Source organism: Sciurus carolinensis, chromosome 11 (assembly GCF_902686445.1).
Source record: "Sciurus carolinensis chromosome 11, mSciCar1.2, whole genome shotgun sequence".
Lineage (NCBI taxonomy): Eukaryota > Metazoa > Chordata > Mammalia > Rodentia > Sciuridae > Sciurus > Sciurus carolinensis.
Window position 1 is genome coordinate 101,643,599 of NC_062223.1, and position 14,885 is coordinate 101,658,483.

Genomic DNA, 14,885 nt, shown 5'->3' on the forward strand with positions numbered 1-14,885 from the left:
GTCAAATGCATATGAAGACTTAAATTTTCAGATAAAAAATGGTTTACCCTGTTTCAAGAAAAATTAGTAGATCAAGGTAGAACTAAATCCCCAACTTCAAGGATTAGTTAACTGAACTCCAAAGATTAAGGAACTCATTCAACTAGAAGAAGCAGGTCATCAACCAAAAGAAACCAAAGGGAGGGGAGAATCTCAGGTTTCCATTCAGTTGTCTTAGGTGCCCAAAGACAGTGACAGATCTAGGAGGAGTGGGGAATACCGATATCACGCGTTTTCTATGCTTTAGTAAAACTGATGGAGATTTGGTAGGTCAAGGAAGTGTTGTGTACTCACTGTCACCTCTCTTCCTTACCTCACTTCTCCTATCTCCCTCTGTTCCATCCTAAGCAACACAAATTCTCCCAATCTTTGTTGGTTGATTTGTTTTCAGTAGGTCAAATATTGTTTGTAACTTCAGCACGCTCCTGGAGTCACGGACTCTGTCTAAAACAGTTTATTAAAGCACTTCTAAATCATATCACATAAGATGCTCTCCTTTACAGAAAAAAATTCAACTGATAAATACGTTCATACCTTCAGAAGTATTGTTTTCTAACTTGTGAAGATGGGCACATTGTTTCCAATTATGCTTCTACAGGAAAATATAGTTTAAGAACATATGCAATAACAATATCTAGCAGCTACTATTTTAATTAAATACCTCTAACAACCATGATATTGTATAATTTCAACTCCAAGATGTCTGCATTGATTTTTTAATGTTCCTACCAATAATTAAAAACTTTGTGAGGACACAAGAATGTGCTTTGTGTTAAAATTAAAACATTGTTTGGCCAGTGATGATGTTTGACAAACTACTTCAGAATATAAAAGATATTTGAAGTTGCCATTTTTAAGCATTTCTGTATACCAAGCACTATGTTATACATTTTGGATATATCATTTCAATCACCTTCACAATAACTCTCAATATATGTCTTAACAGGAAAAAGAACACAGATGGAAGGTTAAGATGTGTGTTTGAAATCCCACAGCTACTCAGCATGGAATCTGAAATTAATCCCCAGATTTTCTGACTCTGAACCCTTATTCTTTATTATAGTGCTGTGCTATGTCATTTCTTACAGGGATGTTCTGAAAATCCTCTTCTAACTTACTGATAAAATTTAAACTTTTAAGGGTAGAGTTAATGTATTTGGTTAAAGTCAAAATGAAATTCTAGATAAGCTTCTTCTACTGACAATTAGGTAACTTATAAATCTCCTTTCCAGAGTACCTAAAATAAAAATGGTGATAGAAAATAATCAGCATTTTAAAATGCATATCTAAACTCTTCAAAGTCAGTAATGGGTCAAAAATAAATAACTTCTCTATCCACTGACAAACAAACATGGAAAGTCAGCATATCTGTTCCAGCCCTGGCTTGGTGTGTGGGGAAAGCCTCTTCTGATCATTCTTAATCACAGTTCCCTTTTACCCAGCTGTGTAGCTTGCAGTGATTCACTTGCAGTAAAAGCAAAAATTAAATATAAAAGGTGGTCTTTCACTGTAAAATAGCTAAGGTAGCTAGAAAAATGAGATGTCAAATTGTTTCTGGAGACAGCATCTCACTAAAGGCCACACAAGAGTTAAAAAAAAAAAACAAAAAACTCTACCAAATATAAGCTAATGCACCAAAATGACAAAAGTTTCAATGAATGAGAAATAGCAGAAACAATAAAAGGTGTGTTGGATTTGGCTCATACTGACTTGTGAGAACGTGTTAAAGATGCAGAATTTTAAAAGTTGATTGTTAAACTACTGGTAACCAATGAAAGTCAAATGGAGTATTTACATCATCGTAATTGAGAATACACTGAGTAATCAAAATTCTTTTACTTTATTTATTTATTTATATTTAGAAAAATATATGTGGCTACCAGCATGTAACAATGGCACAACTAGATACTGAGTTTTGTGACTTCAGAATTATGATTTACAAGTATGTCTATAATTATTTAAGAATTGAGAAGATAAGGATGGAAAAGCTACTCTAAAAGAAACAAGTGGAATGACTAATATTAAAACAAATACTATCACTAAAGAATTATTAAAGGACATAGTGCAAGGAAAAATTGTAATCTGGAATATAGGACTGACTAAATCATACAAACACTAGCAGATAATAATATGAGTAATAGTCAAAAGGGTTAAGAGATATATAAGATAGAATGGGCTAGTCCAATATTTATCATGTAAGTATTCTAGAAGTAGGGAGAGGCAACAAGGAGGAAAGGAATATTTGAAGAATGCTGGGATCCTCCTACTATTCAAATGTATTCAAATGACAATAAAAAATCATAATAGCTAATTCTGTTTTTTTTTTTTTTTGGGGGGGGTGCTCGGGATCGAACCCAGGGCCTTGTGCTTACAAAGCAAGCACTCTACTGACTGAGCTATCTCCCCAGCCCCCACTATTTCTGAATATTGTTCTGAAATTAGTGCTGTTTATTTTGCTGTCCCCTCTTTTGCTATTTGTCTTTTTTTCTGGCAAAATATTTTACATTAATTGGATGACACAAGATGCTCAAATGATAATACACAATTTGTTGTGTGGAAGAAAAGGAAGAGTATTATATTGGATATTAAAATATAAGTTTGATGGAAACCAAAGTTTTCTGAGAAATGGATGAGAGAAGAAAGGACAAAGACCAGCAGGTAATTAAAGACTGGTGTAAATCCCTTGACATTACAAGGGTCATAATAAACACGACTGTAGTTTGGATGAATTTGCAGACAATCATCTCAAAAGTACCTGCATAGACTTATGGAAGAGTGTCTAGATACATGCTATTACTTCAGATTAATAAAAGCTTGATGACCACTGTGCAGTGCTGGGAGTGGTCCTTTTGGACAAGGCTCTAACAATCCCTATTGCACTGACATGTCTTGCTTTCCCTTTCTGAAGCTTCACCTCCATTGTGTCGATCAAGACAGAGTGCACCTGCATATGTACTTCAAAGAAAGAATAGATGCCAATCATAGAAAATACAAAGTAAGATCTGTGCCAAAAACTATATGTGTATGTCTGTGTTTCAGTCATTCAAATAAAGTCAGACTAGAATGGAGGAGATATCTGAACCTCTCAGTCTGTATTTTATATTGAGCTATTTTACAGAAAACAGTTAATACTGGCAGATCTACTGAACAGTTCTAGTTGGCAGCCATAAAAGTAGTTCCCTATAAACAAACAAACAAACAAACAAAAAAAAACTTAAGCAAACTAGTAAGAATGAGTTCTCTAAGGATCATTCTCTGTAGGTGTGTAAGATGGTGTTCAGGGTGAACACTCTGATCAGAAAACACCATGTGGCTGCAGGCTTCCGTGCAGGGAACTGGGGATCAGTCAGCAGTATCATCTATGAAAGGTGCCAGTTAGGACGCTAAGATTTGGGTAGAAAAGGAAAGGTTCATAAGAGGAAGACTATGATGTCTAAGGAGGTAAGTGGCAGCCATCTCCCACAGCAATCCTTGCCTTAAAGACAGTACACATGGCTTCAGTTTTTATAGTAAAGGCACAGAACAGGTCTCCGTCCTTCCAGAAACAGTATTGTTGTGTCCCAAATTTTTAAATTTTGGAATTCTTCAGAAAAAAAGAATCAAAACTTTGTTGGCTGTCAAATGTAGAAGGAGAAAACCAAAACAAAACAGATTTAAAAAAAATTTTACTACAGAAGTCATACTTTATAGGCCAGGAAGTTATTCTCTTTGCCAAGAGAAGCTGGGGGTGAATCTAGGTAAAGGACGAGGAGGTGGGATGAGGAGGAGAGAGACTGGCTCTCAACACAACTTTTAAAAATTTATCCACTACCAAAACCCATAAAACAGTCTCTAGCTTTAAAAAAAGAGTCCAACAAACAAAACTATTCATTTAATCATCCCATTATATAGAAAGCTACTTATTTTTGAAAGCGCTATCTTTGTAATAGTTTAGCATTCTTACCACAAATGCAAAATACAGAACTCTGTTTATTTCAGAAAAACCTGTGAGTCAGTAAGCAAAAATGTTTTCTCATGGAAAGAAGTTAGAAGGACACCTAAATTAGAAGATATATTACCCTCACTAAGGGTATAACTAGCTATCTTTCTACTCAGTACTGCACAGCAATGAACTAAATGCAGAAGTTCACTGTGACCTGTAAGGGAAGTGATTCATTAAAAATAAGAATCATATGCAACTAAAAGACCAAACAGCTTAAACATAATTCTTACAAGAACACAGCCACTGAAGCAGATAGGAACAAACTGCCCATTAACAAAATCTATGTCATGACATGTCAAAGCCATATTTTTGAACGTTGATATTCCACCATAGGATTTTATTAAATCTTAGTTTCTCAGCTTTTATGTATTTAAAGAGGCTATATATCATAAATGAGAAACCTTAAGGAGGAGGATCAAACATAAATGAATGAGGGAAGGGAAGAAGGTAAGGAAGGGGACGTGGGCTCCATTTTTAGTAGTAAGCAGGCAATTATTACTTTCATGATATTCTGTTCTTATTTATGGAATAATTCAACCATAAGCAATGAAGATTATCACTCAAAGGAGGGCTCTTATTTTCAACAGACCACAAGTATGCTCCACTTTACTCCAGACATTTAATATGGTCCTAGCATTTTGAATCCAATCCTATGAACTGGCTACCTTCCTCGTTTACAAGGGCTGGATTTTTAATCCCCAGACTCTTGCCACTGACTCTGGCAAAACAACACTAGAACTGTGACCTATCAGAGTGTACCATTCACTTCTTTCTAACAAGCCTCTGGGCAGATCCACTTATGAAATCAGTAACCACCGCTATATGTCTCAGTTAGTGATGGTGACCTCAGGACACCACTAGATTTGAATGAATCTATTGTATAAACCTGAAATAAAATAGGTTTTATTTTTAATCCCAGAATTATCCTTCAAAAATAGATATTGCATCATATGTTAGTCCTTACAAGTCATCTCATATTATGAAATTCTCAATTATTTTGAATGGTGTTATGTTGTTTGGGGAAGACAAATTAAACTGAAACAACTCCAATTAGTACTAGCGTGGGATGTTGTTGGAAAGATTATCTGATGGAAAAAGAGTGGCAAGGAAATTTAAGAGGTATTTAATTATTCCTGGGGTAAGAACTTATGCAGGGATTTAAGTATTGGAAATCATTGCAAATAAACCTTTAAATATCACTTTAAGAGGACAATTCAGATGGACAAGAAGCACCAATGATTTTTTTCAAAAGTATAATTTAGGGATAGTTATTCCATCAGGTATCAACATGTATGGAACTATAGCACTTAAGATAGTGTGTTAATGGTTCAGGGGCAGAGAAACTAGTAATTGAGGATACACAGTATCTTAATGGACCAGAAATACTCCTTCTAGGTAGAGAGTCCAGAGATCCTACCAAAAATATGTACAAAGATACAAGGACAAGACTGTTTACTGCAGCACACTTCATAATTATGGAAAAATATAAATAAATATTCATTAATGCAAGAATAGAAAAAAGCACAGTGGTGAGTTTATAAAATGAAATACCACAAAGAAATTAAAATGAAACCTTAGCTACATGTATAAATATGAGTAAATCTCAAAAACACAACTTTGAGTAAAAAACAAAAGTTGGAGAAGTAATGTACAGAATGACAGCCTTTATTCCAAGTATCCTACAATATTTAAAGATTCATGCACATGAATTACAAGTATAAGATGTTGAACAATAATTCAGCAGAGTTGTTACCCATGAGGAAGGAATGAATTTCATAGATTAAAGGAAGGATATACTAGAAGTTTCAAATTGTCTATAACATCTCATTCCTTATAAAACAAAAATGAAGGCAATATGAAATGATCAGATATTATAAACTGGTGAATATATGGGTGATTTCAAAATAAACTTTTAAAGATAGTAAGTTTGATATATTCCATAATTAAATAATAGAGCAAGTTGTTAAATTATGAGGAATCCCACATGTACAAAACTCTCGAAGGACATATAGTGAAACTGTTCTATATACATACAAATGGGCATTTTGGTTTGTGATGAATTTCTAATTACTGTTGTATACATGAATTCAAAAAAATGCTGTATAAAAACATTTTTGATTGAACAATGATAAATTCTTGAATATGATTAGCTGACTTAAAAAAGTGGCTCTAATGAAGCCAAGACCCTACTATCAAAGACACTTGAAGCTGGGCAGAGGTTGTGGCTCAGTAGTAGAGTGCTTGCCTCAAATGTGTGAGACACTAGGTCGATTCTCAGCACCACATATAAAGAAATGCATAAAATAAAGGTTCATCAACAACTAAAAATATATTTTAAAAAAGATGCTAGAAATTAGTTTAAATAAAATTATTCATGAAATGTGGGCATCTAAATCAGCACATTTTTGTATTTATTTTAAAAATTATTTTTAACAGAAGTAATAGATATTCTATAACTAAACATTTACTATTTCATCCATATCTCCAGGATTTATATATTTGTTGTGGCCATTTTGCATATTTTTCAGTCCAGAGAATGGGGGGGTTGCCCATGACAGCCAGGAAAAGTCCCCCTTTACATTGTTGTCCCAGTTTGATTATTAATATGCTTCCTTTCACTTTCAGAAGTGTCCTGTTTTGAACAACAAATTTTATGGTCACCAGAGGTAAAGTATATTGAAATAGGTTATACAAAGGGAGAAAAATCCCTACGACTTCTGGAGAACTGGGACACAGAATGGAAACAGAGAAACATGAGAAAGTGACAGAAATAAAACAAATTAGAGACTATGATAAGTCTCCACCCACATTTTTGCCTAATTCTCACTCTAATCTCTTTGGTTGGGACCATTTACCTCAGGATTAAGTTTGGCCCTATCATGGTACCAATTCTGCCCTGAAACAGAAAAAAATATAAATAAATTAATGACCACTACCACAGCTTTGTGCTGCTGATCTTGCTGCTGATTCTGCTGTGATGCTACTTTGGTCTGCACTTCCGGGATGGAATCCTCCCCTTGAATCCAAGTTCTGGGTCTTTTCTGAAGCAATCTTCTCTTTGATACCCCCTGTCTTTTGGAGCATCTTCCCTGTAGCTGGCTGGAATGCAAGTGTGTCCTCTGAACACACCCTAGTTTCTCTGTGGCTGGGTGCCTCAGCACTTTCCTTTCAGCTGGTTTTGTCACCTTTCCATTATAACAGCAAGAACATTAAAATAAATGCATAATAGAATACAAGTCTGCCTCAAAAGGCTATCTTTATTCCACAAAAAGAAAAACAATACATTTGACCATGTCCCCCTTTCTTTCCCTTAAACACTTTTTGTGTCCTGAGAATCACTACAGATGAACTTTATGTTCAAGAATTCAGAGAACTGTACTCAAATAACCAGTATGTACTCAGAATTTCTTAAGTGCTTTGGTGCTAAAAGCATGTGAAAATTCTGCTTGAAAATAATTCAATATTAGATTAAAAAATCTCTGAATCAGATACTAGCAGATAAACAGTTAAAAAACAATGAGGTAAAGACTACGATGAAGTGTATAGAACAGCAGGAAGAGAGTGCGTTCTCTTATGTAGTATGGGACAGACGGAGTGGTGGCTGCATCTCTCATCATCTTCAATTGTCTATTTTAGGATTAGGAATGCTGAAATAACAATCAGGAAAGCTCCATCCACACTGGCTCAAGGATCTTCAGACTCCCGGGATATGAGAAACCTTGTATTAGATTGGATCCCCCACAAAACCCCTGGTCCTGCAGTGATTAGAAAGATGGGAGCATTAATATGAATGTCACACTGGAAGTTAGTATGAAGGGCAGGTCAGAGTTCATGAGGAGTGAAGAGAACTGGACAGGCAAGAGGAAAACTCATGTAAAGTCAGGTGAAAGCTGGTGACCACAGGCAGGATTGGCCAAGCATTAGTGGGAGAAGGGTTTAGAAAGAGAGTGGCTCCTAGAGAATCAAAGGCCCCAAGGGCTGCATTTGGAAATTTGGGATTTATTAGCACATAGTTCAAAGATGATTTTCTGGCTCCCCTGCCTACAGAACAGAGTTTAAACTCCAGATTCCAGCTGGCCCAAGCCAACTTTCAAGCTACATATCTTTCTATTACCACTAAATGATTTATTTTCTAGAAAAATCGTTGCTGGAATGTACAATATCATGCTTTTCCAGACACACACTATTTCATTCTAAACCTTTTCCTTTTTCACTTATAAAGCATCTATTCTCACTTGAAGAGTCCACTCTCTCAAACTTTTGTCACTACTCTCCAAATTTATTTTTTCCTTTCCTGACTTGGGATAGCAATATATGATGCTTCTCTGTGGTCACTTAATTTCTGTTCTATAGTTATATTATTAAAGATGAGATTGTGTTGTGCTCCAGGGCAGCAATGGCAGTACTAAGCAGTGTGCACAACACAAAATATGTTGGTGAAATATATTCTTTCCTATAGTGGAACACATACCATTTGTGGTACATGAGCTATTTTGAGGTACTACATTAAATATATATTTAAATAATTGTGAATTTATTAAATGTGTTCAAGGAAAATTATAGCTACCACATCAAACCCATGATTTCAGCAACATTAGTGCTTAGGGAATGGCTATGTGAAATGAAAATGTTAATCAGAGTAAAAGACTCAGGAATGAGTCTTCTCTCTGATAGTCCCTGTAGATACACCCTGCTTAATATTTTTCACAGAACATATCATCATTTGACCTGTCTGATGACCTATTTTGTATAAATTCTGTGAAAGTAAGGGTTTGCTTTATTTTATTTGCTCCTGAACTCCCAAAACTTATAACTAGATTATTATCTGGTAATTAGTAAGGGCTTAATATACAGTTACTGGGAAAGAAGGAGGGAGGCAGTAAAAGGAGAGAGGAAGGAAGAACTGAAAATCAAATGAATGATAATACAGAGTAACAACAGTGAAAGTGGTAGACTGTGGTTTGGGAAACCCTGGAATAGCAAACTAAAGGAGCAAGGAGTCTGGATAGGAAGACAATGAAAGATTACAGAAACTTGGATGGCAGAATACAGCCCTACCATGCTGGGACAATGTGGAATTTTGTGATTTATATAACGGATCCCCAGGAATATCCTAAGGATTCTATCCTAAACTATACCATTTCTATTCTATAACAAATTTGAAGAGGTTTTTAAATCCATTCAGCATATCATTCAAGATTAAAGATTCTAATGGAATCTAGTCCAACATTAGAGATTCTTCCATTTTCTAAGACAAGCATGCTGCAGAAAAACTGACTGTGCCAGAGGTCAAAGTACCTCCAGGTCTTTTTCTGCTTCTAACAGTAACTAGATGTATGATTTGTGAGAGAGTTCTAATTTATAAAATGTAGGAGTTACTAAACACTCCTGAGGGTAATGCTGACATATAAAAAGAAGAAAATTGAGGAGTAGGACTCAAAAAATTGTAATCTTCTAAAAGAGTGGGTGAATTTATTTAGTAAGTATTTACTGAGCCCATCCCTAAGCCAGATGTTGTTGTAGACATATTTTGAGACATAGACACTGACATTAACTTAAGGAAAACAAATTTCTAATCAAGAAATTACAAAATACCATGAATGATCTAATTAAGTGAATTGCTATAAAGTGCCCGGGTGATTAATTTTATCCAAGCAGGTTGGCAAATCTTTAGGGATGGTGGAGGTAACATTTGAGTAGGTTTTAAACTTGACAAATCTGGTCTAATTTTAACATTTCCCAAAGGAAGAGACACATAACATTGATAGAACAATTGCTGCTTTTAGATAGTGTGCTGAAGAAACATTTTTAGTTTCAACAATGTACATTTCACTGTTTTTGAAACATTATATCAACATATAAAACCTATGATTCCCAGATGTTTTGTAGATGTGGCTAAGTAAAAAAAAAAAAAAAAAAAAGAGTAATATGCTGTCTTCTATAACCCTGTCTTTTTTGACATCCCTTAGTCTTTTATTTCCATTCAAACTATTTGTTAAACTCTGACTTTAGATTATCAATGTCTGCTGTACTATTGAAAAGTTTAGAGGTTCTAATAATAACAGAAATATGGGAAAGAGAATCACTAATGTAAGTCTCCTTCAAATAAATTCTTATCCCAGTGTTAGTAAATTTGATTTAATTAATTTGTCACATTTAGGACCTGGAAAACAAGGCACCTGACCAATTTAAAGAATCAATTTTTGAGCTGGAAGGAATATCCTTACTACCATTTTACAGACAAAGAGACTAATACCCAGAAAGGATTGGTGACTTAGTCAAGGTCATACAATCAGGGAGTAGCAGAGCTAGACTTCAGCCCATATGATATATGACAGGTCAGTGCCCTTCCCACGACATCTACTGGTGCTTTCAATCTTCTTTATTTTCATTCAAACCCCACGTTAAAATCTCATTTTAATTTTTCAATGTCTACCATAGTATTGAAAGTTTTAGAGGATCTATAATAACAAAAATATGGGAAAGGGAATCATGAATGGAGTTTCCTGTTTGTTATTTTATTTTATTGATTCTTTTTAGTTATACATGATAGTAGAATCCATTTTGATGTAATTATACAAGCATAGGATACATCTTATTCTTATTAGGACCCCAGTCTTTTGGATGTCCAGATTGTGAGATTCACTATGGTATATTCATATATGTATGCAGGAAAGTTATGTCAGATTTATTCCACTGAAGTTTTCTTACTTGTCATAACAGATCTCAATATGCTGAAAATCTATAGAACTAAAGGGTCAGAATTATTGCTTCATTCAGATACTCAAGTGTGAAGAGTCACCATAATCAAGGCAGAAAAAAAAAAAAAAGCAAGAATAAAGGTGAATAAGAAAATTAGAATTTTCTGACCCAAAATGTTAAAGCACAAATATAATATATCATTAAGGAAAACATCAACTTTACCTCCAAGGACCATGCCAGCCTGGCAGCACTTTCTAAGGCGACACGCTGGGCAGTTTTTTCTGCGGATTTTATCAACAATGCAGTCATTTCTTCCAGCACATAAATAGTTATGCTGTCCTAAAAAATGAAAAAGTGAAAATTATTTGCAATATCTAAGACCACTGGAAATTCTGTGCAAAAATGACTGAAACAGAGGATCGATGCACAATGGCAAGACACGACACTCAGTCAGTCTCTTGCTTGGCATCACTGAGTGTCGGTGGCACTCAAACCTGCTCAACACTCTACGTGTTCCTTCAGGGGCCTAAATGAGGTGATGAGAAGCAGTAAATAAGTTCAAACACATATTTAAATATAAATGAGGATATTATAGTTACCAAGTAGAATGCAATTGAGAGATAAAAAATTTAGCAGTCCAACATTTGAAGTGTAGGTGGGAAGGAAAATTTCTGATAATTGAGAGTACTGACATGAAGTCACTTACTTGAGAGGCTGGCACAGTTCCTATCATCAGGGCTGCCTATAACAGACTGGAATGACTGCAGGAAACCTGGAAGCTCAGTCCATTATAGGTTCTGATCAGCCTTAAGACTAAGAGTTGGTCCATTGGAACTATAAAGTAGACCCCATGTAAGCAAATGGAATTGGAGAATAGCATGCTAAGTGAAATAAGCCAAGCCCAAAAAACCAAAGGTTGAATGTTTTCCCTGATAAGTGGAGAATGATATATGATGGGAGTTGGGGGTGGGGAATGAGAGAATAATGGGGGAACTTTAGAATGTGCAGAAGGAAATGAGAGGGAGGAGGGTATGAAAAATGGTGGAATGAGACAGACATCATTACCCTATGTACATGTATGATTACACGAATGGTATGGTTGTGTACAACCATAGAAACAAAATGATGTACCCCATTTGTGTACAATGAATCAAAATGCAGTCTGTAAAAAATTAAAAGCTAAATTAAAAAAAAGAAAAAAAATGTAAGGGGTATAGTTAGAGGTTAGTCTTCTTCATGCAATTTTTTTGTTGTTGTTGTTGTTAAAGAAATGTTGTAGTCAGGAAATTCCAACCATAACTGACTAAGACAATTTGGTATAGATCCTAGGTACTGCCTCTGTACCACAATGCTTGGTCAGGACTCAGCCACCAAGAATGAAAGAGACACATAAGGGCCACTGTATCACATGTGTCATTGCATCAGAGTCATTCTGGATATTCAGGTGAAGAAAGTTTGTACACAAATGCATTAGTTTTTTGATATTATCCTTGAAATCTGTAAATTGTTAAGCTTGGGGGTTATAAATCCAGCATATTGTATATTTCTACCACTTTTCTTTAGATAACAGTTCCCAACTTATATTCTGGTTTTGAAGAACACATCCACACCCAGGTCCTCTTGCTTAGTCCTTATTAATTGCACATCATTTCTTCTCAGTCATAGCAATGTGACTATACAAGTCCATAATAAGTCACTCTATTAAATTATTTGGAGCATGCCACTTTCTAGCATCCTTGCTCTCTACCCACACCTTCACTACCAGGAGCTATAAGCATTCAGGAGTATTTATCAGCTATAAGCCACTGCAAGCAGGATGCATGGCGCGGGATAAAAAATAGGAGAGTTCACTCAAATAGGAGAGACTGCCCAGCTCTTGCCTTTAATGTTTGTATCATCAGTCCCTGTCAAAACCTGAAGAAATATTCTCTGAACTCTGTAACAGAGCACAATGCTTTCTCTTTCTCCTTGGAATACCTGTTGTCTGTTTTAGGGTGGAAAAAGAAGGGGGTGAGTACTACTGTGCCTTTTCTTTTAAATTACTCACTCTCTTTTATGTTCTTTACACTCCACCTGTACTAACATCGTTGTATGACCCCAAACTGTCTCACTCTCTCTGGCTGTCCTCCCTGCTTTGCAAATCCTTATTCATCTTTCAAGTCTCCACTTAACAGCTCCCATCTAGTCTAACCTGACTTCTCTCAGAAAGGCTTACACATTTCTCTGGGTACCAACCACATGTTTGATGTATTCCCATTTTAAATGCTGTGTGCCTGCCTTTTCTGGGTTCTGTGAGATGAGAAACTACCCTTTGATCTTTTATCTCTTACATCTAATAAGTGTATGATAAACATTTGTTGGATAAACGTATTCATATTATACTCATTGTTTCATGTCTTGTCAAAATATAGTCATGCAAAATAAAAAGAGACCTATAGTATTTCACTTATTATCATATACAGTAAATTTTTAAAAATCACTTGTTCCAGTTCTTTCTTTTTTTATTGGTGCATTATAATTATACACAATAGTGGTGTTTGTAATGCCATGTACATAACATAATTCAATCTCATTCCCTAGTACCTTCCCTTTCCCTCCCCTCCTCCTTCCTCTGGTCCACTTGCTCTACTCTACTAATCTCTTTATTACTATTATTATTGTTATTATTTTAATTAGTACATTATGTATAAGATGCTATATATGTTGCATTGTGGCATATTCATACATGGACATACATAGAAGCATTTGGTTAATTTTGTTCCCCAGTACTTCCTCAAGTTCCCTCCCTCCCCCTTTATCCCGTTTCTCTATTCCATTAGTCTCTCTTCTGTTTTTGTGAGATCCCTTCCTTTTCAATTGATTGTATTTTTCTCTTTCTAGCTTCCACATATGAGAGAAAAGTTCAACTCTTACTTTCTATGTCAGGCTTATTTCACTTAGTATGATGTTTTCCAGTTCCATCCATAACTAGTGAATGACATAATTACATTCTTTATGGCTGAGTAAAATTCCATTATGAATATACACCACGTTTCCTTTATCCAGTTGTCAGTTGTCAGATACCTAGGCTAGTTTCGTAACTTGGCTATTGTGTATTGTGCTGCTACAAACATTGGTGTGCATTGGTATGTATTGCTATAGTATGCTGATTTTAGTTCTTTTGGATAAATACCTAGAAGTGAGATAGCTGGGACATATAGTGGTGTCATTCCTAGGGTTTTGAGAAATCTCCATACTGCTTTCTGAAGTGGTTGTACCAATTTGCAGTTCCATAACAATGTATGAGTGTATATTTTTTCCCACATACTCACCAGTAGTTATTGTTATTTGTATTCTTAACAATTGTCATTCTAACTGGAAAAAGATGAAATCTCATTATAGTTTTGATTGCATTTCCCCAGTTGCTAAGGGAATATTTGTTGGCCATTTTTATTTCTTCTTTTTAGAAATGTCTGTTTAAATCATTTGCCCATTTATTGATCAGGTTATTTGGTTTTCTTGATGTTTTTTTCAAGTTCTTTGTATATTCTTTATGTTAATCCCCTGTCAAAAGAATAGCTGGTGAAGATTTTATCTCATTCTGTAGGCTTTCTCTTCATGTTCTTATTTGCTTCCTTTGCTTTGAAGACACTTTTTAATTTGATGCTATCCCACTTATTGATTCTTAGTTTTATTTCTTGAGCTTGATGTGTATTATTAAGGAAGTTGGTACTTGTGCCAATGTTGAAGTTTTGACACTATATTTCCTTCTAGCAATTGTAGTGTTTCTGGTCTAATTCTTAGATCTGTGACCTACTTTGACTGGACTTTTGTGCAGGGTGAGATAGGGATCTAACTTTATTCTTGTGGATATTCAGTTTCCTATCATCATTTGTTAAAAAGGCTATTATTTCCTCCAATGTATGTCTTTGGCACCTTTCTCGAAATCAGATGACTATACTTATGTGTGGATGTGTCTTTGTGACCTCTATCCTATTCATTGGTCTTCATGTCTACTTTTATGCCATTACATACTGTTTTTATTACTATAGGTCTAGGATAATTTGAGATCAGGTATTATGATGCATTCATAATCATTCTTACTGCTCAGGATGACTTTGACTACTCTGGGTCTTTTATTCCTCCCAAATGAATTTTAGAACTTTTTTTCTAGTTCTGTGAA

At 35.1% G+C, this 14,885-nt stretch overlaps 1 protein-coding gene across 2 annotated transcripts in view; it reads right to left on the reverse strand.

Moving 5' to 3' along the window:
- Positions 1–14,885, reverse strand: part of Pgr (progesterone receptor) — a 71,430-nt gene that overhangs the window by 27,934 nt on the left and 28,611 nt on the right. For both annotated transcript variants that reach the window (XM_047517285.1, XM_047517283.1), the window contains exon 3: positions 10,946–11,062. In XM_047517285.1, the coding sequence (XP_047373241.1) occupies positions 10,946–11,062 (117 nt within the window). The remainder of the gene's footprint in view (positions 1–10,945; positions 11,063–14,885) is intronic.